The sequence below is a fragment of the Neltuma alba genome, unplaced genomic scaffold (genome assembly GCF_004799145.2).
Source record: "Neltuma alba isolate B1F8T4 unplaced genomic scaffold, ASM479914v2 tig00006999_pilon, whole genome shotgun sequence".
NCBI lineage: Eukaryota > Viridiplantae > Streptophyta > Magnoliopsida > Fabales > Fabaceae > Neltuma > Neltuma alba.
The window spans coordinates 24,435-51,513 of NW_021634646.1; the positions used below are offsets into that span (position 1 = coordinate 24,435).

The window sequence follows — 27,079 nt, forward strand, 5'->3', positions numbered from 1 at the left end:
ACGCTAATGAAACCAGTAAGCAAACTCCAGAACGGAAAAGGATGAAAAAAAAAAAATTAAAAAAGATACATCTGATGACTTTGAAGTTGGGACTTGAGAATCCGGGTTGGTGGATTACTTGGATTGGTCAACGACGACCGTTTCCACTTTGAGGTGAAACGTGCAAGAGATTCCGCATGCAGTTTTCAAACACCCAGAAATTCTTCCAATGCCATTTTAATAACTTATCATCCACTAACTTTTCTCCCTACTTTTTCCTTTTGCTCCAATCTCCGTCGATTCTCCCTCTGCGCACTCCGGTTAGTGCACTGATTGATTCATTTCTTGTCAATCTTTTGCATGCCTAGTTAATCCTTTTAATCTCTGATTGATGTTTACTGTATAATTTAATCTCTTGTGGCTTATGATGAAATCGTTGACGATTTTTTTTTGGTATGAAAATGAATATAGTCGTGGATGATTGAGATGAAAACTGATCTCTCTCTTGGTATTGGGACGAAAATTTGGAAGATGAATGTATTAGGATGAAAATTCGTTGAATATGAACGCAGTTGTAGATGACTGAGATGATGGGGGTTTAAATTTTGGAAGCTCTACGGTTTACTGTGCTATTAGGACGAAGATTTATCTCTGTGTTTATTTTATATATGCGCTTTTTCAGCTTATGAGGAGATTAAGAAATCTTGTGTTCCCACTACCTTTCTTCCTCTTGCCCCACCAGGACCAACAGCACCCGTGGACCAGGGTTATCAACTTTTCAATGGGGCCAAGTTCAAAACGAATTTTTTTCACTATTTGGTACTGCTCCTCTAAAATATATGATTGAAATCGGGACATGAATTATTTGATCTTCCAAAATGTTTTTCCATCGTTGAGGCTTACCTTTTGTCCTTCCCATTTGCCACCAAGGAAAAGCAATGTGCACTGCTTACTGTTGACCTGTTATAAATTAGGGAAATTCTCTTTCATGGGCAGGCTGCTATAAGAATGATGTTGAAATTCCTACCACGTTGATAATTGATATGCAGAATTCAAGGCATGATATAGCCTGCAGATGGAAAGTTTCTTTAACTTCATGGATGTAGTGAAGAATTCAGGAGTAGGGTAGGTTCTTTCCCATGTATTTGCAAGCACTCTATTATTGGTCACTAATGGGCTAACTTGATCAAGTGACCGTGAAGAGTGATTTGAATCTTTTGAACGTGGAAGTTTGCATAGTGCATCTGAAGCATGAAGGAAGTAGAAAGAGAAGAGAAAGTGGATGGCAACTGAGAAGGTGGACCTCATACGTACACTCCATTTCTCTCTCGCCCCCACTCGCTCTCTTTTTCTCTGTCCCCCAACGGATTTTGAGTTCAGAAGAACCAGATTCCTGGGGAGAGGGGCAGATGCATCGTTTTACTTGGACATCAAAGCTATGCGTATGAATGACCTCCTTTGGTTGGGTGTGGAAATACTCTGCAGCAATTAACTTTTACGATGAGTTGTAAGCTGCTTTCCTCGCTTGTCTGCCCAAAACACTACATTCAACATTGAATAAAATGGGCGACTATGTTTTCTTTGTAGGACAGCTTGGGGGATTGAAGTCCCAAGCTACAGCAGATTTCTGCCCGTTTCACTCTATTTACGTTTTATATGATTGTTACCAACTTTTATTAGCATATCATCCAATCCCTATTTACTGTGATGGTCAATCAGATCTGGAAGAATGGTTCATGCTACACTTACACCAGGTGTCAAAGGTCTATTGGCTCATTTTGGCACAAAACTAGAGAACGTGGCTCAGATTGGGCCATAACACTTCACTGAGTTGTGTTGGTCTCCGTGAGAGCTTTGCACAATTACATGAAGAGCTTAAGGTTCAATCAAAATTTAATCTTGATAAAATTTATAAGAAGCTTGATTTTCTTATTGGTAGGACTTGAACAGAGGTTAACTTTTCTAGATGAAAGAAGTCATTGGCTTTGAAGAGCTGTATGCTGACAGAAGAATTAAAGCTTCAGTAAGCAAAGTCATGAAGCTTGCTTCTTGAAGAAAATAGAGGATGTGTGGAAATAAGTTATTTTCAAAAGAATTGTGTAATATTATTTGACATTGTGGTGTTCTCTGATGTCCAGCACTTTTCTCATTTGTCATGCATTAGAAAACAATCTAGTTCTCACTCTCACCGTGAGCATGCTGTTGCTGTTGACTTTCTGAATGATACTGCTATAGCGGATATTATAATTATAATGTACAATCTTTCCTTCCTTTTTTTGGTTCACACTTTAGGGAAGTTCTGGAAATATGTCTGACAAAATCTCACCTGAGAACCTTCTCAACAACCTCATGGACACATTCACTGAGAGGCAGAAACCTGTCTCATTCTTTGATGGAGAGAGTTCATACTCTGTGAACTCTCAGTTTAGGAGACTGTTTGGACGTCAGAGGCCTGTGCACCATCTTTTAGGGGGTGGAAAACGTATGAAGCGGAAACCTGTCTCATTCTTGTTATTATGATTATAATTATCCTTGTTTACTTTTTTTATCCTTTGATGTCATAGCTGCTGATGTCTTGTTATGGAGGGACAAGAAGATTTCTACTAGTGTTTTAACTAGTGCAACATCTGTATGGGTGCTTTTTGAATGGCTTAATTATCATCTCCTGACTCTTTCATGCCTCGCTCTGGTTCTTGTTATGGTTGTGCAGTTTATTTGGTCAAATGCTTCAGGCTATTCTAGCAGGTTTTTATCAGAGAACATCTCATCTCTGCTTTTGCATGAGTTTATTCTGATGTAATATACTGCTTCAAGTGACCTTTTTCTTCCTGGTAACAGTGTGCCATCTAAAGTACCCCGCCTTGTTCTCCCAGAAGATTTCTTTGTCAACATTGCAACAACAGCTGGTGCTGAGGTTAACCGAGGTTTGAGGTTTCTTCAAGATGTTTCTTGTTCAGGAAACTTGAAGCAATTTCTTGTTGTATGTTGCTTTTCTATGCCTCTTTTGTACTTTATTATTGTCATTTTGATACAAATTCATACCTTTCTAGGTTAAACCATTGTTCACTTTCTGAAACTATTTTTTCCTTTCTGCATTTTCTTTTCACTCTATTCACTTTGTTTTAGAACTTCATCTTTCAATTTTGACCTATTATTTTTATTTGTGGTAGCTTCTTGTTTGGTCTTCAAATTCCTGGCACGATACTAATCTCTGCCTATAAAAAGAAGTTATTGTAATTTATCCAAACTGCAAAGAAACTAGCGTAGTTTCACTCCAGATGATGAGTTGAATACCACAATGATGCATATTTCTACTACACCCTCAAATGTAGCTTCCTCCTCCTCCTCCTCCTTCCCCCCTTATCTAATTTTCTCCTTTTCCAAGAATTTGTGACTAACACCTAAAGTGTTCTCAGGTTGTTGGAAGCTTGATGGCCGCGGCTGTGATTGGAGGCTGGTGCAATTTCCTCACTGTCATTTATATTGGTAGGTGACCTTCTTTCTCTTGCCATGCTTAGTATGTAGAGAAAATGACATCTAAGGACTCATAACATAGATAAAAACTTTCTCAAGGATCATACAAATAAGATCTTAATTTGACAATCCAATCTTAAATTATGAGATCTTAATGTGGAACTTGTATAGACCTTGACTTTTCTAACCTTAATCTTCTATGCTTGGCTTTTCTAATGCTTATGTCAAATAAGTGCTTAGTATCATTTCATGTGGCATGACCTGTTCTGGAAAATTCACAAGGATTGAATTTGTAGAAAATTCAACAATGAAGTTGTTATCGTTCCATTCAAATTCAGTTATTTATGAGATACTTCATTTTGTGTGGAAAGGTTTTGTGGCTGCACATACACTCCCTGTTCTGTATGAAAGGCATGAGGATGAAGTCGACAAATTTGTGTACAAAGCTCTTGATGAAATGCAGAACCGATTCCGGAACCTCGATGCCGGTCTTCTCAGCAGGATCTCCAAGGGAAAGCTCAAGGGAAAGAAGCATGATTAGATTGCTAGTAATGCTTTTCTGGTTTTAACTTGAATAAGTTGTATTTAATATTCTGTTTCAATATATTGTGCTGGATGCTGTTTCTGCTTCTGTTTCTTAGTCTTTGACTTGGAAGGGAGGCTTCATTGTTTGTGAAGGCAGTTGCGAGAAAGAAATTTAGTCTCCTAATTATCTGTCATGAATGAACTTTGTGTGTTTTCTCATAGCATGATTCAGATTTCCTCAGATCTTCGTGTGCATAGACTGTATAGAGTCCCATATCCATTACCGTTTCTCTCATACGAGGAATTTTTAGACATGTGAAAATTAATATCTTATAACTTAAAGATAATTGTATAAGCAAAATAAAAATATGCAAATTACTCCTCCGGTCCTTAATATAAGACCCATTTGACTAATTTGATTAGATTAAAGAAGTTAGGTAAATTAGTTAGTTATAAGAAATATGACACGTTTTTCCTAAAATACCATAACCATATTTCTTAATACCCTCTCCCTCTTCTATTTGATTATGGTTGATGGAGTATCTATAGGGGTAATTGAGAGAAAATTGATAAATATAAGAAATGGATCTTATATTTAGGACCAAAACTAACTCAACAACTGGGTCCTATATTAAGGACCGGAGGAGTACATAAATGTGCTACTTTTATAACTACAATGAGCAATAGGTTAAGGTGCGTCCCTAATATTGTGCATTGTGTTTTATTCAATACGTGAAGAATTTTTACAAGTACATTTAACATTTTAAATGTCTTATCCACTTGTCGTATGTGAAAAATATTTTAGAGTATTGAATCATGGAATACTTTATGATACTGGACGTACTTAAAAAATTATTTTAAGATATTAACTAAACCACAAAATATTTTAGAGTGTTAGTCCTGAAAAAATAATTTAGAATACTAGATGAACCTTAAGCCATAAGCAAGTGAGCATTGCGCAGGAAAATCTTAAGCACAGGAAGATCTTAAGCTCTGGCTTTTGAGTATTCAAATTTCTAAGTAAAATTTGTCTACTTATTTAATGAAATTGGATTTATTTCCCATAAAAAATGACCTTGAAAAATTAAATGATTATAAAAAATTTAATGAAATTATTAAAATCCATAAAATGAATGGAAGGAAAACCATTGGAAGCAATTATTGTACTGGCCTGTGACCACAAAATTAAATGCGAGTACGTAACGTCCTACTCGGCTCAATTATTGTGCTGGCACAAATTTCTGGGAAGAAAAACTTCGTTTCCTTCAAAACTCTCAGGAATCTGCCTAGCAATCGTGTCTCAGTTGTTCTCAGAATTTGTTCTTTGGTTTAATTTGGGTTTTCCTCTTTCATACTCATACTTCAGATCCCCTTTTTGTTGAATTTGAATTGCATTTTCCTATTCATGGCCCTTCATCTCAGCAGTGCGTGGTTTGGTAGTTTTCTGGGTCACTCGAGAGTTCAGAGAGTAAAATCAGTTGCTTCTAAGGGCTCTGCTACTCTCAAAACAGAGGAAGAGAAGAAGATAAAGTTAGGTGGTTCTGACTTGAAGGTGACAAAGCTGGGAATTGGAGCTTGGTCTTGGGGTGATATTACTTTCTGGAACAATTTCAATTGGACTGGTAACTTCTACTTCGCTTTTAGGAATGACTGACTTGTTTCCCCTTCATATCCATATTCCATAGTGAATTAATGAGTGAAAATGGTGAATTAATGCCGTAGTGCTACTTTTAAAAATTAATTATCAGAGCTCTACAGTTTTATTTGATTCTTAATTAGGTTTTTGTAGTTTAATCTGATCTTGTCAAGTGAAATTATTAGGACCACCATTTTCATATGGATTGGTAATTTGATATTGTACCAACGGAACCCAAACCGGATGAATTGGGTGTGAATTGGTGGGTTATTCGGATTAACCCACCCGCCAACCCAGACTTTTTCCAAAAAACCATTTTTAAAAATATTAAATCTAATCCGTAGGCCATGTAATTCTCATTTTAATAACATATTTCACATAATCAACATGATTTAGGGTTCAAATACAATGAATTTTCCTTACAAAAAAAAAAAGAGCGAATCTAAAGACAAGAAAATTATCTAGGTTAAACGGCCCAACTTGTACCCTATATTGGCTCATTTAATCTGTCGGTTTACTGGCCGAGGTTTAAAAAAGACATGTTCATTTAGAATTTTTTTTAACCCAATCCGTATGAGAAAATGGGCCATTCGGGCTTTGATCTGACCCGGTATACATGGAACTCTCTCTTACCCATCATCAAAGGCCCAGCACTGATGGTTCAAAATTGCTTTGATGTGTATTATATGCCTAAATAGGATGGGCTTGGATGAAGCCCAATGGGCCAAGTGTTAGACTTGGCCCATATTGTTGGATTAGATGTAATCGAGATTGAGCCTGGTGCAGAACAGCAAAAGCACAAACAACGCGAGACGCTTTTGCTTGTTTTTTTTTTTTAAAAAAAAAAAAAGAAAAAACCTAGACACTCGCACGGCAAGTTGAGGAAATAGAGTATCCAATTACGTTTAAAAGTGGTATGTCAAACATGGCCAAGCAGTTTGTGAATGGTTGATTTCTCTTGTTTGGTCATGTTAGAATAGTTTTTAAGCTTAGGAGTTAGCTGCTAAGTTTTTTTAAAAATTTTTTTTAGTTATCTTTTTATTAGAAACAATCTTATTTGAACAACTGCTAAACACTAAGGGCCTGTTTGGATGCCCCAAAATCATAGTTTCAAAAGCACTTTTCCGTAAAACGAGATAACCTCCTCCACATATTTACTTCGTAATCCGTAAAAGCACTTCTGAAACCATGGTTTGGTTTCTATCCAAACACTCCCTAAATATGAGTGTTTCTCCTAACATGGATTCTATCTTTAATTTGTTATGTTGTGAGTGTCTGACTTCCTCAACTAACCCCAACTAATCAAATAAGAAATACTCCTCCTACCTTTAATATAAGAGCTAATTAGGGAGTTAATGTAGATCCTATATATAAGACCTATTTCAAATGTTTATCAAAAGTTTTTTTAAAATTAATCTTATTGATATTCTTCCACTAATAATATGTAGAAGAGGGAGTGAGGGAATTAAGGAAGATCCCGGTGGTGCTTTAGCAAGAAATATATTATATTAACTAATTTAGTTGATATCTTTAATCGATTTATCTATTAAAATTAATTAATTAGGTCTTATATTAAAGATCGAAAAACTATTATAAAATCAAAAAACTGATTTCATATAGAAATCCATTATAATTGGAGTACCTTCTAAATCAAGTGAATTCATTACGGCACGCCAGTATTCAATCTTATATTGAAGCATAAAAAGTTGGTTCGGTCAAAATGGAATATAAAAACGAGAAAAAACGGGACAAGGTTAAATATGATGCCAATATAGGAGACAAGATAGATGGCTTTGGTGCCTGAAACAAGCTGCATCTCCACTTGCCACAGTCTTAGTAAGCATGACTTCTAAACTTGTTTTACTATTTGGCATGCATGCTCCATGGTATATTACACTTTTATGTCATTCTTCCCCTTTTACTGGTTGGATAAATATTAGAACCTCACTGTTTTATATTTGACATCAGTATTTGTGGTTCCCGTACATAAGGATGAGAAAGCTGCCAGAGATGCTTTCAATGCTAGTGTTGATGGGGGCCTAACCTTCTTTGATACTGCTGAAATTTACGGTTCTAATGTGAGTATTTATCATCTCCTTTCCCCCCCAATTTTCAACAAGTATCAATGTCGGTGAGAGTAGTAAGATTTTGTTCCCTCCTGCAGCTCATGCTAGGAGCAGTAAATTCAGAGGTTCTTCTTGGAAGGTATATGTGCTAAGATTTCAGTTGTGCCTTTCTCATACAATTTGAGTTAAAGAGGGATAGATATACGCAGCCTTACCCCTACAAGCAGAGAGGCTATTTTCAAGATTTGAACCCCTGGCCTCTAGGTCACATGACAGCAACCTTACTATTACTCTCTGAGGCTCACCCTCTAAGGAAATTTTCAAATCAATGCTTCTCATTGTTTGTTATATAAGGTTTATCAAGGAAAGAAAACGGAGAGATCCAGGAGCAGAGATTGATGTTGCTACCAAGTGTGCCGTATTGCCCTGGCGGCTTGGTCGTCAAAGTGTTCTCACTGCACTTAAAGATTCCCTTGCTCGACTTGGACTCTCTTCGGTGGAGCTTTATCAGCTGCACTGGTGTGTACTTTAATTAAGAAGCAAAGTTTCCTTTTGTACTTGTTGAAGAAGCTTACATTATGTTGTGATTCCTCAATTGATTGATTGAGATTATTGTCTTCAGGCCGGGAGTATGGGACAATGAAGGTTGTCAAGTGTATAAACATTATTTCATTGATCTATTCTGGTTCATGGAATCAAATGACTATGCATCCAACCATGTTCAGCTTCAGAGAAGGCTCTTTTCACTGGTGAATTTATTTTCAGGGTATATTGATGGACTGGGAGATGCTTTTGAACAAGGCCTTGTTAAGGCTGTTGGTGTTTCAAACTATAATGGTAATTTCTTGGAATAATTACATCTTTTTTCAAATTGAATTCTTGCTTTGTGTAATATTACATGGCTAAATTGTGCAAAACTTTTCTAAACTTATAATCATGTAAAACAAGCTCTCTAACATTTCGATTCCCACCTTGTTAAAAAAGACCCTTGGAGAAACTCATCTTGCTTGCAAAGTCTCGATCTTGATTACTCTTCCAGTCCTAAATATAAGACCCCTTTTGTAGTATAATTTACAATACAAAGGGGTCTTATATTTAGGACCGGTGGGAGTAGTTAATTACTCATATACTCCTCTGGTTCTATTTATAGACAAAGAAATAAAATATTTTTTTTGTCTTATTTATAAAGCACTGAGAGAAATTTTTTATATGGATGTACAATTTTACTATTTATTTATTATTATGTTGACTTTGTTTGCATAATGTATATTATTATTTATTATTAGTTGTTAAAAACTAAATAAAAGTTAATGAAATTCAGGTTTTTCTTGATATGAATGAAATATGTTACAAGTGACTTATAAATAGGACCACAGGAACACCTGGTAATAGGATCTATAAAAAGTGCTGGATATTGGGTGGCCCAAAGGGCTATAAAAAAACTTAATAATAGATCCCCCTAAACTTTCAACTCTATGCAAATAACCGCAAATTATCAATTTTAGACCCTTTAAATTTTAAGCCATTTGCAAATAAATGGGAAGCAGAACTGATACTATAGGAGTTGCTTATATAAATGTAAAAGTTCGGGGAGGTTTATTGGAATGTTTCAAAGGTTATAGAGGTTATTTACATATGAAATAAAGTTTAGGGAGATCTTGTATGATTTATCCATATTATTCTACCATTTCTTGTAAGCAGAAAAGCGGCTCCGTGACGCCTATGAGAAGCTTAAGAAGAGAGGCATCCCTTTGGCTTCAAACCAAGTAAACTATAGCCTCATCTACAGGGTCCCTGAGGAAAATGGTGTGAAAGCTGCATGTGACGAACTTGGGGTCACAGTGATTGCATATTGTCCACTTGCTCAAGGTGAACTTCTCTTCGCTATGTAATCACTATGCTTCTTTATGATTAAATGATAAGATTTCTCTCTCAGTCACACTTAACCTAACATTTGGTTTCCTGCTTCTCTAGACAAAGATGCTTCTAACATTTGAACATGGGTCCGGACTGTTCTCTGTTAATGGCTTCTTCCCATTCTTGCCCGTGTTGGATTCTGGATGATTCATGTAAATGATTTCCTTTGTTTCTACTCTTTTTGAGGATCCAGACCTGTTAGATATTGTCATATTGTTGTAAATGATGGCCTTTTCTTGACTCTTAAGAGCTTAAAATTTTCAAGCTGAATTGGTCCTCTACATGGATTGTACAGTTTGATCTGAAGCAAAACGGACTTGTGTTTTGTTCAAAGTGCTTTCAAGTGATGGGGAATGATAGAAGTTATAATAAAGTATTCACTGACCTATAATCTTAAACAGGAGTTTTATCAGGAAAGTATGGTCCTGAGAATCCACCAACTGGTCCTCGAGGCATAGTTTATACTCCAGAATACTTAAGAAAGGTAAGACCTTCAGTGGTTTTGCAGATCTTAATAGTTCTAGCCACCTTGCTTCTTTCATCAATTGCCAATTTCTTCTGCAGCTCCAACCTTTGCTGAAAAGAATCGCTGAGATTGGAGACAAGTATGATAAAACAAATATACAGGTTCATTCTCATCTTCAAGTGACATTTATAATTTTGAACATTATCTATGTTAGTGGAGTACAATTCGTATAAGGCTTTTTTGAGCAATATAGTGAAGATGCTTTACTTTTTGAATTAAAAGGGCACACATTAATATGGTTTTAATTTACAAACAGAATTGAACCTGTGACTTCCTACTTACAAGAAGCTTTCATGTCATTAGGCTACAAAATCATTAGACGAGTGAGAACTTTCTAACTTGACAAGAATTGATTATTATCATTAAAGGCGTAAAAATGTAAGAAAAACACAAATTTACCTCAAATTATAGAGATTTCATACGCCCCATCATGGTAAAAACTTTAGGAATAATCTTGTATCTCTAATTATTTTATAGAGGAAAGCTTTCTAGCTGTTCATATACCTCTTTTTGGTTCTTGAACATAGCTTCTATCACTTTAGTGCCAAGAATATGTTTTGTTCCAAGTTTACTCATTCAGGGCACTAACATGATGCTAGCCCTTCTTTGAATGATTAAAGAAAAAAACGTTACTGTATTTATGAAAAACTAGTGCTTTTCCTTTTCAGGTAGTCTTAAACTGGCTTATGGCACAAGGCAACGTTGTGCCTATTCCAGGAGCTAAAACTGCAAAACAAGCTAAGGAATTTCTTGGTGCACTTGATTGGAGGCTAAATGGTGATGAGATAGCTGAGCTCAGAAGTATGGCTTCCAACATTGAACGTGTTATTGGTCTTCCTTTCGAAAGATTTTGAAATATTAGCATTATGTTAACAATATTTTATGCGCGTGAGTTCATCACAGCAGAAAATTAAAAATTAATAGAGGTTAAATATGAACTTGATAGTTTTATAATAAATATTAATGTTTAGAAGATATAAAATGAAATTGCATAAGTAATTATAGATAAATAACTACGATAATGAAAGCAAAAATTAAAATTTAAGGGCAAAAACATATTATAGCTTAGAATTAAACAATATTTATGTCAAATTCCTTACATCTATTATCTCAAATTTTCTAGTCACACATAAGTGTGTGTTCTGTTTTTAAAATATAAGCATTTAAGATCATTTAATTATAAGTTCACGTAAAAAAAGTAACTTGATCTAAGTTTTTATTATTATTCTATTATCAATTTATGCATATTAAAAATATGAACAACAATTATTTTGAAATTTCCTTTCATATGCTTACTGAAAACATAAATAGTAATCCATTTTATTTTATAATCTTTCACCCGTGCAAATTAAAATGTAAATAATAACTTGTTTCATTGCATATTAAAAAGCTAAAACATTTTCTTCCTAAATTTATTACCTCATGTACTCAATGTTCTAGAAATTATTTTAATGAAATTTATTTTATTTTTTCAATTTGTTAAATATGTGAGGACTAAAAAAAGTGATTTTCTTGTTTCATTTATTAGCCCTATACTCACACTTTTAACTAAAGGTCTCACACCGTCCTTTTTCATTGCAAGCCTTGCATTCTCTTTAATTATAGATTTAAAAAGAAGAAGAAGAAGAAGAAATTACTATGAATTATGAAGTCTAAAATGAAATGCAATCATTAAAACATTCCAATAATAAGTGAACAATATGGATATATTATCATTTTTTAAACATAACTTGTTATTACATATTACTTATTTGTTATAAGATTTTTGGATAGTAACATTATAATACTCTCTCCGTTCCTTATTATAAGAGACATTTGATGCTTATTGCATGTTCTCATGTATAAGAGACACTTAAAAGTTGTCTATATTTTTTTTGTATTGATTTCTTATTTTACTCCTATTTATTTTGTCTCTAACTCATATTCTCTCTCCCTTCCACTTCTCTTTCTTTTAATAATTTAATTGTTCTCTCTCATACTCTCTCTCCTTATTAATGGGGGTATTGTTGGAAAAAACATTATACTTTTTTCACATTAATTGTCCTCAACTAATTTTAACTGTTTTTTTATTAACGTAATTTGGTTATTTGTCTCTTATAATAAGAAACGGAAAGAGTAATTTTCCTAAAAAAAGGAAAATGTCACCAATCAAATAACTGTTCATTTACAATAATTCTATGTTGTACTTTATATGTTGATGATTAATTGATTATAGATTTAGTCAGAAAATTAGGTACAATTGCAGCCATAAATCTCACAAGTGATCTGTAAATTTATGAATAGTACAAGGTTTTCATGGTCATTTTGTTGGAAGACCAGTTTCTCCTCTATTTTAGGGGTATTTAGGAAACTATAAAAGTACTTTTTCATAAATCGAGACAAATTATTTTATATATTTATTTCGTATATTGTAAAATTATTTTTAAAACTATGGTTTCGTTTTCATCCAAACGCTCCCTTAATCTCTTTTAATTTAATTTACAAGCAAATACTCTTTACTTCTTAAACGGGTCTTTCTAAAATGAAGACTTTCAGTTTATCATTTTTATTCATTAAAAATAACAGCCTGATATTTTGACCCAATCATTTTTTTTAGAAATGACTTATATTATGAACGCGGAGAAGTATTTGTAGTGATTTTTTTTTAATTTATCTCTATTATATATATAATAAAAATAAATATGTAAGAAATTTATACCCTTAATTTTTTTAACACTCCAAAAATTCATATTATATATATATATAAATATATATGAGTGAAGGGAGTATTTAATGACGTTGTTTTTTTTCCTTTAAAAAATGACTATGCAAATTAAAAGATTATCATGAAATTTAATAAAATTGAAAAGTATGAGCGGAAATTTTCAAGATTAACGGATAACAAAGTACGCTTGGACGTCAAAGAATTGTGAAATGTGCAGTGTCCACAAAATTAAATCTGGCGTGGATATCCAATAGCCACGGCCTCATTTGCATTTTCTGCCATTTCTGTTCTTCTTCTCAGTCCTTACCTCACGTCAATTTTTTCTTTCAATTATGTAGGAATCCCTTCCCTTCAATTCTGTAGTGATCTGGGCCCAGTTGTTCTCCGAACTTGCTCTTCAGTTTAACTTGGGGTACTCGGAAATCAGATACCCTTTCGTGGAATTTGAATTGCTTTTTTCCCCCCTCTTCATGGCCCTTCATATCGGCAGTGCGTGTTTTAGTGTTCTGGGTCACTCGAGAATTCACAGAGTAAAAGCAGTTGCTTCTGAGGGTTCTGCTACGCTTAAAACAGAAGAAGAGAAGGTCAAGTTGGGTGGTTCTGACTTGAAGGTGACAAAACTTGGAATTGGTGCTTGGTCTTGGGGTGATACTTCTTTCTGGAACAATTTTGAATGGAATGGTAACTTCTTCTTCTCCTTTATGATTGACTTACTTGGTTCAACATCGTATCCATATCAAATTGCTGAAAATGGTAAATTCATGCTTTGGTATGGTTCCAAGAAAGTAGCATGGATTTATGGCAAAGTAATTAAGTGAACATGTATATCTGTTCCTTCTCACTCATCATCGGAGGCCCTATACTTGTGGAAGCGTACCTGCCTAGTGGAATGGACTACCCACGATTTAGCCTGGTACACAATTAACTGTAGTCATGCTCAACAAAAAGTTGAGGATTGAGGAAGCTGTAAGCACGAAGTCATATTTGTGAATGAGTGGGCATATTTTATAGCCCCTGTTGCTCTCTTTCTGGAAAACATAATACTACTACTATAGTTTGTCGACAGCACTGGGGTCTAGGCACAATATAGCAGAGGCTGACAATAGCAAAGCAATGCAAAGTAAAATGTCTAAATGTCAAACAAGGAATGTTAGAGAATCAACTGACTGATTTCATCTGTAAATTATATACTTTCTCCGTTCCTTTTCACAAGATAAAAGTACCTAACTTACCCACATCATTAAAATGGTTTTAACTAATTTATGTCTTCTTTTTTCACCCCATTTTCCCACTCTCTACCCTCAATTAATGTTGGGCATTTTCATCTTATGGGGAAGGCTGCCTATATATTTACTCCAGAGTGAGCCAAGTCTTTTAATTCATTGATTTGGGAAATTTTAAGGAAAACTATTGATTACTTCTAGAATATTGTAAATTGTCCTATATATAAGCACATCTCACCCTCCAGAATTTTGTCTTATAATTACAGATGGAGGGAGTACATTATAATTACAGTACCTTCTAAACAAGTGAGTTGATAATGGCATGCCATTATTCATTCTATTATTGTAGTGTAAAAGGCTGGTTAGATGAAAGTGGAAGATATAAAAAAGAAAGCGACAAGATTAATCAGATAATGGTATAGGAGACAGGATAGAAGGCTTTGGCGTCTATATCAAGCTGCATTTCAACCCGCCACCGTCTCACTAAGCATGACTTTCTAAACTTCTTTTACCCTTTGGTAGGCATGCACCACAGTAAAGTACACTCTTGTGTCATTTTTCTTTCTTTACTTATTGAATAAATATACGGTACTTTAACTATTCTATACTTTATTCAGTTGGGGAACAGCAAACAATAATTCGCCTTGCTCCTTATTTGGTTGGAATAATTTTAAATCTTGGCCATGAAAATCAATATTTTGACATCAGATTTGTGGTTCCTGTAGAAAGGAAAGAGAAAGCTGCCAGAGATGCTTTCAATGCCAGTGTTGATGGAGGCTTAACATTTTTTGATACTGCTGAAGTTTACGGTTCTAAGGTGAACTTTTATCTTCTCTTTTCTTTCCATTTGCATTCAATAAGTGTAGATGTCGGTGAGAGAAGTAAGATTTTGTTCTCTCCTGAAGTTTTCGCTAGGAGCAATAAATTCAGAGGTTCTTCTTGGAAGGTATGTGCTAAGATTTTAGGTGTGCCTTTTATATACTTTTTGAGTTAACTAAGGAAATTGACAAATCAATGCTTCCTTTTGCTTGTTATACAAAGGTTTATCAAGGAAAGAAAACGTAGGGATCCCGAAGCAGAGATTGCTGTTGCAACCAAGTTTGCTGCATTGCCCTGGCGGTTTGGCCGTCAAAGTGTTCTCTCTGCCCTAAAAGATTCCCTCAGTCGACTTGGACTCTCTTCAGTGGAGCTTTATCAGCTTCACTGGTACGTATTTTAATCAACCAGCAAAGTTTCCGTTTCTATTTGTCAAGGCATATAACATTATGTTTTGATTAAGCAATTGATTGAAGTTCTTGTTTTCAGGCCTGGAGTATGGGGAAATGAAGGTTGTCAATTGTAAAACATTATTTGGTAGAACTATGGAATCGGATGACTATGCATCCAATCATGTTCAGCTTCAGAGAAGGCTCTTTTCACTAGTGAATTTATTTTCAGGGTATATTGATGGACTGGGAGATGCTGTTGAGCAAGGCCTTGTCAAGGCTGTTGGTGTGTCAAACTATAGTGGTAATTTATTGGAATTTTTACATGCGTTATTTTTTATCTGAACTTTCGCACAGGGATCTCGAGTTATATATGTATTGTTATCTTGTTTCTTTTAATCAGAAAAGCGGCTCCGTGAAGCCTATGAGAAGCTTAAGAAGAGAGGCATTCCATTGGCTTCAAACCAAGTAAACTATAGCCTCATCTACCGGGCCCCTGAGGAGAATGGTGTGAAAGCCGCATGTGATGAACTTGGGATCACAGTGATTGCATATAGTCCAATTGCTCAAGGTAAACCTCTGCCCTAAATAACTAATATGTTGGGTACAGCTAATTGAGCTCTGTATGATTAAATGAATACTTTTGCACATATAAAGATTCATTATTTTTGTTTTCATTTTCACGTTTAATGTATCATCTGAAAAACCATGGCATCATTAACGGATCAAATAACAACATTTATCTGTCGATCATACTGAGGTTTATTTACATGAAAAGATAGCCTCACATTTGTCTCCTGCTTCTTTAGATAAGGAGGCTTCCACTTTTAAACTTAGGCCAAGACTTTGATGATCTGAATTCTTTTTTCCTAATTATTTTTTTGGCTTGCAATTTGGTGTCGCCGTGCATATAAGTATCCCTTTTGGCTTTAGGCTGCCAGTGTTGCTTTGAAAACTTTGAGAAAAGCTTTCACCTAATCTTGGATTGGGTAGGTAGGTCAGCAAATGTTCAGTAGAGGTCCATGACAACAAGAGCAGGGCTCAAACTGTGAACAACCATCCTGTTTTAGCATTTCTCTTCTTTATATATTCTTGCATTCCTTTGCTACTAAAATATTGTGAGGTTTTCATGCATTATCAGGCTAGACACCTATGTTGGATTCTGGAGTGTCATTGTTATACATGTAATTACAGCATACAAAAGGTTCAAGTTCTTGATTTGTAGGGCTGCAAAAGTTCCATTTGGTTTTCATGACACCTTTTTGGCAATGCTTAATTCATGCCAAACGTTTTATAAATTAGGAAGGTATAATCTTCTCTTGACCCTTGAGATCTTAAAATTTTTTATTGAAATGGTACTTTAGATGGTATTCGAGCCCTTATGACTAAATAGTCAAAAGTTTGATCACTTTTTGTCCTGGATTACAAAGTTTGATCTTATGAAGGTAAAATGGACTTGTATTCTTTTTTTTTTTTTTTTAAGTGCTTCCAAGTAATAGGGGTGTTGGAGATTATGATAAATTATTCACTGACCTTTATTTTAAGTTTTGGAGTTGAAGTGCTTGTTGACAATATTAACTGTCCTTTTCTTAACAGGAATTCTATCCGGAAAGTATGGTCCTGAAAATCCCCCAACTGGCCCTCGAGGCAGAATTTATACTCCAGAGTTTCTAAGAAAGGTAAAAACTTCAGAAATTTTGCACATCTAATACCTTAGCCACCTTGCTTCTTTCCTGAATTGCGTTTTTATTTTGCAGCTCCAACCTTTGCTGAGCAAAATCACAGAGATGGGACAGAAGTATGATAAAACAAATACACAGGTCCCTTCTTATCTTCAGTTGCGACTTATAATTTAAATTTTAATATATTGGTGAAGTCAACTGATCACAATTCTGTGCATAGAATTACAGAAATTCAAATTGCTAAAAACTGCAGGCATAATCCAATCTCTCTCAATTATTTTACAGAGGAATGCTTTATCTGTTGATATAGCTATTTTGGTCCCTGAATACGTCTTCCATCTCTTGGTACCAAGAATATGCCTTCCTTCCAATTTTCACTCGTTCAGAGTACTTACATGATACAGGCCCTTCTTTCGAGGATAAATTACTCTGTCGAACTGAGGCAAAATTATGATCAAAGTAACAATGATGGCATCTTTGGAAGACCAAAATAGGATCCCCTCTTTTTTATAATGATCTGTGCATGATATTCTGATTAGTGGATTTCTTTCAATAATGGAAGTAATGCAGTGAGGAAAGAGAAGAGAATGAGGAACAGGATCTGCCTGGGCCCCAACAGATTTGGATCCAGTCAAATGCTTCTATTGGTGCAGTACTTGAGTGCATTTATTGGGTTGAGGAAAAATTATTTAAATAAAATGAGAAATGAAAATAATTAAAATCCTTAACTTCATGTCTACACTTGCCATTTTTCTCATAATTTAAAGATTATGAGATTTTTATTACTCGTTTTTGTGAGACCACTAGTTGATGAAGAACTCGTAATTTCCCTGTCAGGTAGTCTTAAACTGGCTTGTAGCACAAGGCAATGTTGTGCCTATTCCAGGAGCTAAAAATGCTGAACAAGCTAAGGAATTCGTTGGTGCACTGGGTTGGAGGCTAAACGATGATGAGATAGCAGAGCTAAGAAGTATGGCTTCAAAGATTGAGCCTGTTGTTGGTTTTCCTGTTGAAAAACTCTGAAAAATTATTATGTTAACTAAGCCAGGAAAGTTATCTGTAAATTTTTCAACAGTGTACAAATAGAGAAAAGCTAGTCACTTTGTCTAGCAGATTTGTACTTGGCATAGCTTTTATATAAATGCCATTGTGAAGTTTAGTTTTCTGTTTGAAAGATTACTTTCTTTATCTATATGGCCTCTCTTGTCAGAAAAATAATCAATTCAATAGCTTGATTGATAAAAATAACAGCTCATGTAATGATGAGATGGAATTGATGGGTACTTTATTCCTCATAATGATGCTTTTTATATGAGATAGTCCATAAATGCTTTTAGAAGGATCATTTTGAGATTGACATGTATTTTCCAAGATTAAATCGGATATATTCTATTTTTTCGGTCCTTAATATAAGACCTATTTAACTAATTTGATTAGATTAAGGAAGTTAAGTAAGTTAGTTAATTATAAGAAATATGACATGTTTTTTCTAAAATACCATAATCATCTTTCTTAATATTATCCCTTTATATCCTACTTAATTATGGTTAAGGGAGTATCAATAGGGATAATTTAGAAAGAATTAATAAATATGATAAACAAGTCTTATATTTAGGACTAAGATCAACTCAATAATTAGGTTCTATATTAAATATTAAAGGCCAGAGGAGCATTTGTGAGAGATTACATAAAAGCATCACATTGCGCAACTCAATTAAATTTTTTTTATATTAAGGGAAATTTAGTTAATGTACTAAAAAGTATTTGTTTTCCCATACAGCAATTATATTTGAATAAAGCAAGTTGTTTCTTCACCATGCTTAGACCTTCATTTTTATATTAATAACATACTCACTTCTTCAAACACTCCCTTGCTAAAATATTAAAATAATAGTCAATATTAATATAACAATATACAAAATAAACCCCATAATAACACGAGTGCAGCTTATTTTTGAATTTCATATAATATAAATAAAACAATAGACTTCAATCAAGAATCTCCACATATATATAATTTGAAATTTATAAGATGACATATTATTATTAATCATGAATTATAAATAATTTAAACTATATCCCACTTGTATATAGCTAATGATAAAATAAAAGAAGAGTGGCACATAATTTATCTGATAAAATAAGCCATTATCATTGGCCAATGAGTGACAGATTGGCAGTGCCACGTGGCGTCACCCGTGGTTTGTTCTGGATTGCATCGCCCTTGTGTGCATCCACATACAGATTTGCTTGCTTCTCCTTTTTCAGACCATTCTCACCCACACACCCAATTTGCCCCTATATTCCAGCCAAATAATAATATTTTACAATTATCATTATGCATTTTTTATTTTTAAATTTAATTTTTTTGATAAATGTGCAATTTTATCCATGACTTTTTATGTAATTTTACTCCTAATTTTTTATGCAATTATATTTGAATAAAATTTCACCCCTGATAAAAAAATAGAGGTAAAATTGTAGCTGATTTTTTATATAAATATCTCACACTTATTCAAGATATAGTTTTAAAAAATGTAAATCTATATGGGTTTAATATAAAATTTTTCATATTTTCCTTCAAAAGTTGACAGAAAATAAAAGTAAAATATTAATAAATAGTGTTACTCCAAATAAATGCCATGTTTTTCACTCTAAAAATATGTATATATTAATTTATAATCAATTTAATTTACAAAGTTTTAAGGGCCTAAATTGACCTCCCCTTGGCACGCTGAATGAAATTCTGTGATGATGCGCCACTTGTACAGCCACGTTTTTCTCCCTTCACAATCCCAAGCACCCCATGTTCCCACGGAATTTTATCTCCCTCTCTTCCCTCTCTTCCCTTCTCTTCTCTCCTTTGGGTTGTCACTCTCATTCTCGCTTTGGAAAACTCTTCTTTCTTCATTCTCTGTCCTCACACTTCAGCTCAACTATCATTTGTTCATATATGTGTGGGTGTGTGTGTATGTATATGCATATATATACAGAGAGAGGAAGGGAGCTGCTTCAGTCATCTGGCTTCAACTTCCAGTCTATGCGGTCTGAGAACTTCCATAGCTCAGGCGGGTTATTTTCCTGCACTTTCTTCGGGTTTCTTTCTGCCTTGCACTAAAAAAAGAATTATCTTATTCTCTCCGTTCGTGTTAGCAGCAATAAGGGAATCATTTCTTGTGTTAAAACAGCTTTCTGTAAGCTGCTTCTCGTATTTGCCCATATTTTTCGTTTTCTCTATTTTCCCTCCTCTTGGGTTTTCACTAACTTTTTTAAAACCTGGCCATGCGAGTCATTTGCATGTTCCTCTTCGGGAGTTTGAACTTGTGAAGCTTTAGCTTTGCTAACTTATTATGCGAATGACATAAACATCCTGGGGGTTCTTTGTTTCTTTTTAAACTTGATTTTGCTGTCTCCTCTGCTGGTAAAGTTCCGTACGTGATGATAGACAGACATTTTTTATTCGGGTTCACTATTAAATTAGTCATATGCTTATTTAATTATATAATTAGTTGCAAAGTGCATCTTATTTTATTGTTTTTGTGAAGGTTGTTAGTGGGAGGACGAAATCTAAACATCTCTTCTTTCTTTTGTTGCAGATAACTGATTTGATTAGCCATGAACCATAGTGTTCCTGCTTGTAATTCTCAGAGCAATAGCAGTTTCATCAATCAAAAGAATCCCATGGGGTGTGTTCAATCTATCTCTATAAAAGATTGAAACTGTTGTTGGCCCATTTAATTTTTTTTTCCTTTTTTTATAATAATTAACCTGTGATAAATTCTACAGACCAGATCAAGAACTTGTAGAGCTCCTTTGGCAAAATGGACAGGTAGTTTTGAACAGTCAAACACATAGGAAACCAGTTTTGAATTCAGTACACTCCAGGCAAGTTCAGAATAATGATCAATCAACATTGAGGACTGGTGGATCATACGGGAACTTGAGTAATTTGTTTCAAGAAGATGAGACAGTCTCATGGATCCAATACTCACTGGAAGATCCATTGGAACAAGAATTATGTTCAGACTTTTTACCTGAACTTCCATCCTGTGAGATTGAACCTGGTAAGCCAAATAAGCTGTTTGAAGAAGAGAAGTTTTCCAAATTCACTACCGACAGCGCCTCCCATCTGTCTGCAACTTCACAATCACCTAATATGAAACTGTCCCCTGTTCAGAAATTCTCGGGAAATCCCATCCTTTCTCCTAGATTTTTTCCTGATTCATCTCAGAAAAACGTTGACTTTAATGGGTCACCAAAAGTCCTTAATTTCTCTCAGTTTTCAGCGGTTCCTAAGGTTGTTTCAACATCTTCTAATGCACAACATGGAGAACAAGGTACAGGTAAGATGTTGCAAAATGAGACTGGAGAAGGCTCAGTGATGACAGTTGGTTCAAGTCATTGTGGTAGCAATCAAATTCCTCGAGACAGAGATGTGAGCAGGATTTCAAGCAGTGGTGTTTGGACTACTAGTTTGTCAGCAGAGCCTTTTTCCTTTAGGGATAATGTTCAGAGAACACTTCCAATGGGTGAAAAAGGGAAATCAGAATCACATGAACCAACTGTCACTTCATCTTCTGGGGGCTCAGGCAGTAGTCTTGAAAAAACTTGTTCCCGCTCTACTAGTATCTGTAGCCAGAAAAGAAAAGGGACAGATTCAGAAGAGTTAGAGAAACAAAGTGAGGTAAAGTGCTGTCCCTTTCTTCATTTGTCTCTGTGATTAAATGTTAGGTTTGTTGCTTTTGCTAGTGAGAATTGTCTGTACATATAGTAGACCACAGAACTCAAATCAGTGGCTAGAAACAAGGAAGCTCAGCGGACAGGGTCTTCCCGAAGGAACCGTGCTGCTGAAGTGCATAATCTCTCAGAAAGGGTGAGGACATGGACTTTTCTGATAAATTGAGATTATGGGAACTTCTACTTATATCAGAACTTCTCTACTGATGCAGAGACGAAGAGACAGGATCAATGAGAAGATGAGGGCATTGCAACAACTCATACCTCACAGTAACAAGGTTGACTTACAGGATGCATGTTAACTTCTCGCTTTCTTCTTCCCATTATTAGAGAGCATTCACTGTTCACGGAGAGCCAGAAATTGCTTCATTTATGATTTACTGACTGCCAGATTGAAAGTGGTTTATAAGCAAACAAGGCATTAAATGTATGTAAAGAAAGGGAGGGAGCGAATGAGATAAAACAATTCTTTTAAGTTTATTCTTGGCTTTTGGCATGTAGATAAAGTAATCTCCCAAGTACTTTGAAAACTTATATGTAATAAAATTAACATCTCTATAGTATTTAAGACATATAAAACACTTAAATCCTTCATATTTATTATATTCAAACATCATATAAATAAGTTTCCATCTGCCTGGGAAATAAAAATTTCCTTTTACTTGACACAAGCTATGATAATGACCCTCCCCTGCCCTCTAAGGTAGATGCTAGATATTTTCAATTGGAAATATTGTTAAATCCATTTTCCCTGGTTTTATATGTTTCTACTTTTCATAAGATCCTATCATAATGGTGTAAAATCTGAACAAGGGCTGTATTTGCAGACAGACAAAGCATCTATGCTAGATGAGGCAATAGAATATTTGAAATCACTTCAGTTTCAGCTTCAGGTACAAGTAGCCTGCAAGATCTTATTAATGAAACTTGTCTTCAAATTGGGAATAACTAATCAATTTGGCTCCTGCTTTTAGATGATGTTGATGGGAGCTGGCATGACACCAGTGATGATTCCAGGAATTCAGCACTACATGTCTCAAATGGGTATGGGATTTGCAACACCTTCTGTGTCTAATCATATGAATATACCAAGAGTCCCATTCGATCAATCCATATCTATGTCTCAAGCACCAAATCAGACTGTACCATTCCAAGCTCCTGTTCTGAGTCCCCTTAATTACCAAAATCATATGCAAAATCCAGCTCTTTCTGAGGAATATGCACGCTGCATGGGCTATCATCTTATGCAAAGTGTCTCTCAGGTGTTAATTCCTTTCAAGTAAATAATACCATTTTTTCCATATGCTAAATCCCCCCATGTCTTCAATGCTTATCATAGTTTACCTTTGTAGTTGATTTCCTTTGTTGCCATGTTTTCTTGGGTCTTGCAGCCAATGAATGCATTCAGTTATGGTTCCCAGGCAGTACAACATAGTCAAACCATGATTCCGCCTAGCAATAGCAATGGACCCCTGAGTGGGGCTGCTAATACCAATGATGCTGTCGGTGGCAGGATGGGTAAGCCACATTAATACATCTCCTCATTTCTTTCACGGCAATAAAATGAGGAAGTGGATCAATTTATGTTGAAATTTCACCTGTTGGGTGAAGGAATTCCAGTCACCATGTGAACAGCCGACGAAAAATCTCCTTCTAAAGCAGTCACGTCCTTGGACTTTGAAAAATGGAACTTCTCTTCAGTGATCCTTGATATTGAATTCCTCCCAATTCATTATGATTGCTGGCATTCTGAACTAGCATACTACAGAAGAAAATGCCAAGCAGATAATTTCAGCACCTAGGTTACCCTTAATTGAAATGGTCTCAAACAGTGGCTTGTAGCTGGCTGCAAGAACTGTCCTTATCATTTTCTAAATACATGACATAGTTATACGTCTCATGAAACTGACTATTATTGAGTGTCTAATGTGAATGCTAGTTATCCAGTATCAAAATTTTCATGTCATTCTTCAACCTTAAAGATAACCTTAAGCGTTATCTTTTATTCATTTCCCATTTATATGGAATTGTTCTTTGTTGGATCCTCTTACATTTACTCCTGAGTTTCTTCGTTCTAAGACCTCTGTTTTACCGTTTTGCCTTGTCCATTGTGCGTAGGTTAAGCAGAGGCATTCTTATCAGAGAAGCCATTGTAAGCTTTCGCAGTATTTCTTCCTGCTAAACTACATATACTTGATATGCCTAGCTATTTAGTCATTTCCCTGTATTTAATAGGGATCATAAGAAAAGACAAGAATAGAATCATGACATCTAAATATACGTGCCATATAATGCTTTAACCGCAGAAATGGGATTGATTGGCTAACTTCAGATTCAGAAAGATTAAGAGAGGCAAAGATCAGTCTTCTCTATTGAAGTCTATCCAAATATAAAGCAGTTGCATTTTTCATATCATGCATGATTACTGTCACACTAATTAACTTCCGAAAGACTGATAAGTGAAGGGGTCCACTTTATGTTCATTTGTAAGGTTTTTTTTGGCTATGCACGTAAGCACACTACCAGCAGGGTAATCATTGAACTAATGTAAGCCATTCATTGTTTTAAAAACAACAATAGATTACAATGAAAAGGATAAAAGTCAAGATGCACTTCTACCTCTAGAATGCCAATTTTTGGTGGAGGTGACTTATTCTGTTATGCAACTTGATTAGGTCATCTTCTTTCTTTCCGGCTTTTCCCACTGATTACAGCGGGTCCTATGGCTCTTCTGTTACCGAAGTACTTTTTTCCGTCAAGATTTATGTTATATGATCATAATTTTCAAAAGACTGGGTGGGTCATGTTTACTTGTCCCTTTCTTTCTCTCAAATAGGATTGGTCTCAGTTCTCTGTTCTATCATCACATTGCAATAATCACACTATGCTTCAAGAATTAAAATCACCACATTTATATGCGAGACAAACACTGATTGATTAGTCCATATCAGACTGAACCCGTGCCAGCACATTGTACTGTATTCTTTGATTATCTTGGTGGCATGGAAATTGAATGTGTGTAGATTAGACCAAGCTGCATTTGCGGTTTTGGGACTTTTTCCATATGTACATTTATTTTGATATTTTTGGGAAAAAAATTATAAAATTAGTCTTGTCATCCAACCCATGATGAGGAATAATAGGGAGGGACCAGTTTGTGGGATACTTTCTGCTTAGTCAAGTTGTAATTGAATGCTGAGATGGTGGCCCCTTCTTCAACATTAAAGGTAATCAACTAACTGCGAGACTGTTGATAACACTATACGTTAGATGTAACAAAGTTGTTATCTTGTCATGAGACCTCAAGGATAGACACATGTTATCTATAAGGCTATGACTCAACACAATGTTGGCAATGTGGTCCCTTTAGAATATTTATTCACATTCCTACATTGAATAAAAACGAATAAACAAAATAAGTGATTTTGGGGATGTTAAAAATACCCTCATGTCCCAACTCTAAGAAGTAATAAAATCAAATAAGATATAAGCAATCATAGGAATTACTTGATTACAATATAATACTCCCTCCAATCTTAAATGTATGAGTGAGTTAGATAGTTTAGTTTCATCTTAGATGTAAGACCTTAATCGACTTTGTTTTTTAAATTTATAATTTTTTTCAAACTAATCTAATTGATTGCACATACTACCTCCGATCCTTAATATAAGACCCCGTTTGACTTTTATGTTGGTCCTAAATATAAAATTCCAATCCATCTTGTCTCTCATATTTACTCAATTTTTTTCAAGATAGTTCTGTTAATAATTATAGTTTTAACCAACATACTTGATTAGTAAAGATATTTTTGGAAAGACAATACCTATTTATTACAAATAACTAACTTAACTTCTTTTCTTAATTCCCTCAAATTAGTCAACTGACTCTTATAATTAGGACTGAAGGTAGTATTAAAAAAGTTTTTATTAAAAGATAGTTCGAGAATACATGATTAAAGGAGGTATTTTAGGAAAGTCAACACATTTTTTTTTTACAAATAACTAATTTTATTAATCTTTACAAAGTAGTTATCCAGTTTATATATTTAGAATTGAAGGGAGCATATAGATATTACAGAGAGAATTCCAGCTTCAAGAATATTTGCACCTAAAATTTATTCAGTTGGAAGGTTTGGCTGAACTCAATCCTAAAAGCATCAAGAACAGTAGTAGCAGTAAGGGTGAAGCTAAACTTTGTCAATTTCGTGTATCTTTAAAGCCCTCCGAAGCTTATAAAGTTATAAGTTTGTTGTACTTGCCTACTTTTTTCATATTAGAATTTGTGGCTTACCAAGTAGAACAAATTATGTTGGAGGTAAGTATGAGTAAAGATTGAAGACAAGTCTCTCATAGAGTTGAATTGAAATTTAAGCAGAGTATACAAGTAAATCTAAACAAAATATCATATACATACATATATATTCATAGTATAATAAAGAAGAAGGTTGATTACCAATAAGTTATTAATTGAGATAGTAAATAATCTCACCCCTGTAATAAGGAGGAGAACACAAATTCGAATCCTGATAAAAACACTTGTTAGGAAGGCTTTAACTTTAACGCTCCTGGCTCGATGGAAATTAGTCTCAAGACTAAAGTAGTTTGAGGATACTTTGAGTTATACTAACAAAAAAAAAAAAAAGTTGGTTGGCAAAAAGACAAAAAATAAAGAAGAAGATTGAATGAATTTCTGTAGTGATGGAGGTACTTTAGTCCTAATATATTTATTCTATCCATAAATATGGAGATTGGAGATGGAAGGTGATGAGTTAATTTAGCAGAGTATGAAAAGAATGTTTATTTGAACCCATCTGTCATTGTTCTGAGCCATGAAATTAAAGTTTGAGATTCTTCCAAAGGAAAAAAAAAAATTATCAAAGTAGATGTGTTTTGTCTTGTGTGTGTGAACTAAACAACACTACCTAAAGTCTGAATATGGCTTGATCAAACTGTTGTTTTGATCCAATTTTTGCTTACACTTTCTCAGTTGTATATTTGGTTGAAAATAAAAAATCAAGAAAAAAAAAGAGAAAAATTATATTTAAAAAAATTATGAAATGTCCATGCACAAGTAATTAATTATGTGCTTGATATAACTGATGAGTGATGGCAGCATATTCTTATCCTTCCTTGAAAACAATGGTTCATGTTGCTTGCTTGTGACATAGGGCTTTTCACAAAATAAATGAATAAAATGAAAATGTCATTTTAAATGGATACATAAAACTCCATTGAAATGGTTGAGTTAAAAAAAAAGGAGTAATATGGGGAAATATCAAATTGAATTTTTATTGGAAAAATGATAAAAAAAATATCTTTTAAATTTTAAAATGACAAATAAGTGATTTTATCATGTCAAAGCCTTTTTAAGAATAATCAATATTTTTACAAGTCATTTTAAAATT

General features: G+C 34.4%; 4 protein-coding genes across 9 annotated transcripts; all 4 read left to right on the forward strand.

Annotated features, from left to right (window-relative positions):
- The first annotated feature begins 141 nt into the window (after positions 1 to 141).
- Positions 142 to 4,233, forward strand: LOC114751649 (reticulon-like protein B8). Of its 3 annotated transcripts, none has more exons than XM_028940313.1 (6): positions 142 to 299; positions 2,272 to 2,461; positions 2,544 to 2,724; positions 2,818 to 2,959; positions 3,396 to 3,465; positions 3,825 to 4,233. In XM_028940313.1, the coding sequence occupies exons 1-6, from the start codon at positions 177 to 179 to the stop codon at positions 3,992 to 3,994; spliced, it is 876 nt and encodes a 291-aa protein (XP_028796146.1). In that variant the 5' UTR covers positions 142 to 176; the 3' UTR covers positions 3,995 to 4,233. The 3 variants fall into 3 exon arrangements, with proteins under 3 accessions (XP_028796146.1, XP_028796147.1, XP_028796148.1); XM_028940314.1 differs by lacking the exon at positions 142 to 299 and adding an exon at positions 358 to 1,859 and having other exon boundaries at positions 1,946 to 2,461; XM_028940315.1 differs by lacking the exon at positions 142 to 299 and adding an exon at positions 358 to 1,859.
- Positions 4,234 to 5,206: 973 nt separating this feature from the next.
- On the forward strand, positions 5,207 to 11,110 carry LOC114751652 (uncharacterized oxidoreductase At1g06690, chloroplastic). Its single transcript, XM_028940317.1, has 10 exons — positions 5,207 to 5,600; positions 7,601 to 7,692; positions 7,779 to 7,819; positions 8,035 to 8,199; positions 8,303 to 8,325; positions 8,446 to 8,517; positions 9,382 to 9,549; positions 9,999 to 10,081; positions 10,162 to 10,224; positions 10,792 to 11,110. The coding sequence occupies exons 1-10, from the start codon at positions 5,384 to 5,386 to the stop codon at positions 10,975 to 10,977; spliced, it is 1,110 nt and encodes a 369-aa protein (XP_028796150.1). The 5' UTR covers positions 5,207 to 5,383; the 3' UTR covers positions 10,978 to 11,110.
- Positions 11,111 to 13,074: 1,964 nt separating this feature from the next.
- LOC114751648 (uncharacterized oxidoreductase At1g06690, chloroplastic) lies at positions 13,075 to 18,182 on the forward strand. The gene is made up of 10 exons (XM_028940312.1): positions 13,075 to 13,508; positions 14,776 to 14,867; positions 14,956 to 14,996; positions 15,092 to 15,256; positions 15,356 to 15,378; positions 15,488 to 15,559; positions 15,659 to 15,826; positions 16,852 to 16,934; positions 17,013 to 17,075; positions 17,775 to 18,182. The coding sequence occupies exons 1-10, from the start codon at positions 13,298 to 13,300 to the stop codon at positions 17,958 to 17,960; spliced, it is 1,104 nt and encodes a 367-aa protein (XP_028796145.1). The 5' UTR covers positions 13,075 to 13,297; the 3' UTR covers positions 17,961 to 18,182.
- A 1,633-nt stretch (positions 18,183 to 19,815) lies between these two features.
- LOC114751647 (transcription factor PIF4) lies at positions 19,816 to 23,721 on the forward strand. 4 transcript variants are annotated; one of them, XM_028940308.1, is made up of 9 exons: positions 19,816 to 20,131; positions 20,534 to 20,623; positions 20,724 to 21,621; positions 21,712 to 21,810; positions 21,887 to 21,952; positions 22,502 to 22,567; positions 22,649 to 22,936; positions 23,066 to 23,192; positions 23,286 to 23,721. In XM_028940308.1, the coding sequence occupies exons 2-9, from the start codon at positions 20,553 to 20,555 to the stop codon at positions 23,303 to 23,305; spliced, it is 1,635 nt and encodes a 544-aa protein (XP_028796141.1). In that variant the 5' UTR covers positions 19,816 to 20,131; positions 20,534 to 20,552; the 3' UTR covers positions 23,306 to 23,721. The 4 variants fall into 4 exon arrangements, with proteins under 4 accessions (XP_028796141.1, XP_028796142.1, XP_028796143.1 ...); XM_028940309.1 differs by having other exon boundaries at positions 19,816 to 20,033; XM_028940310.1 differs by having other exon boundaries at positions 19,816 to 20,005.
- Positions 23,722 to 27,079: the final 3,358 nt, after the last annotated feature.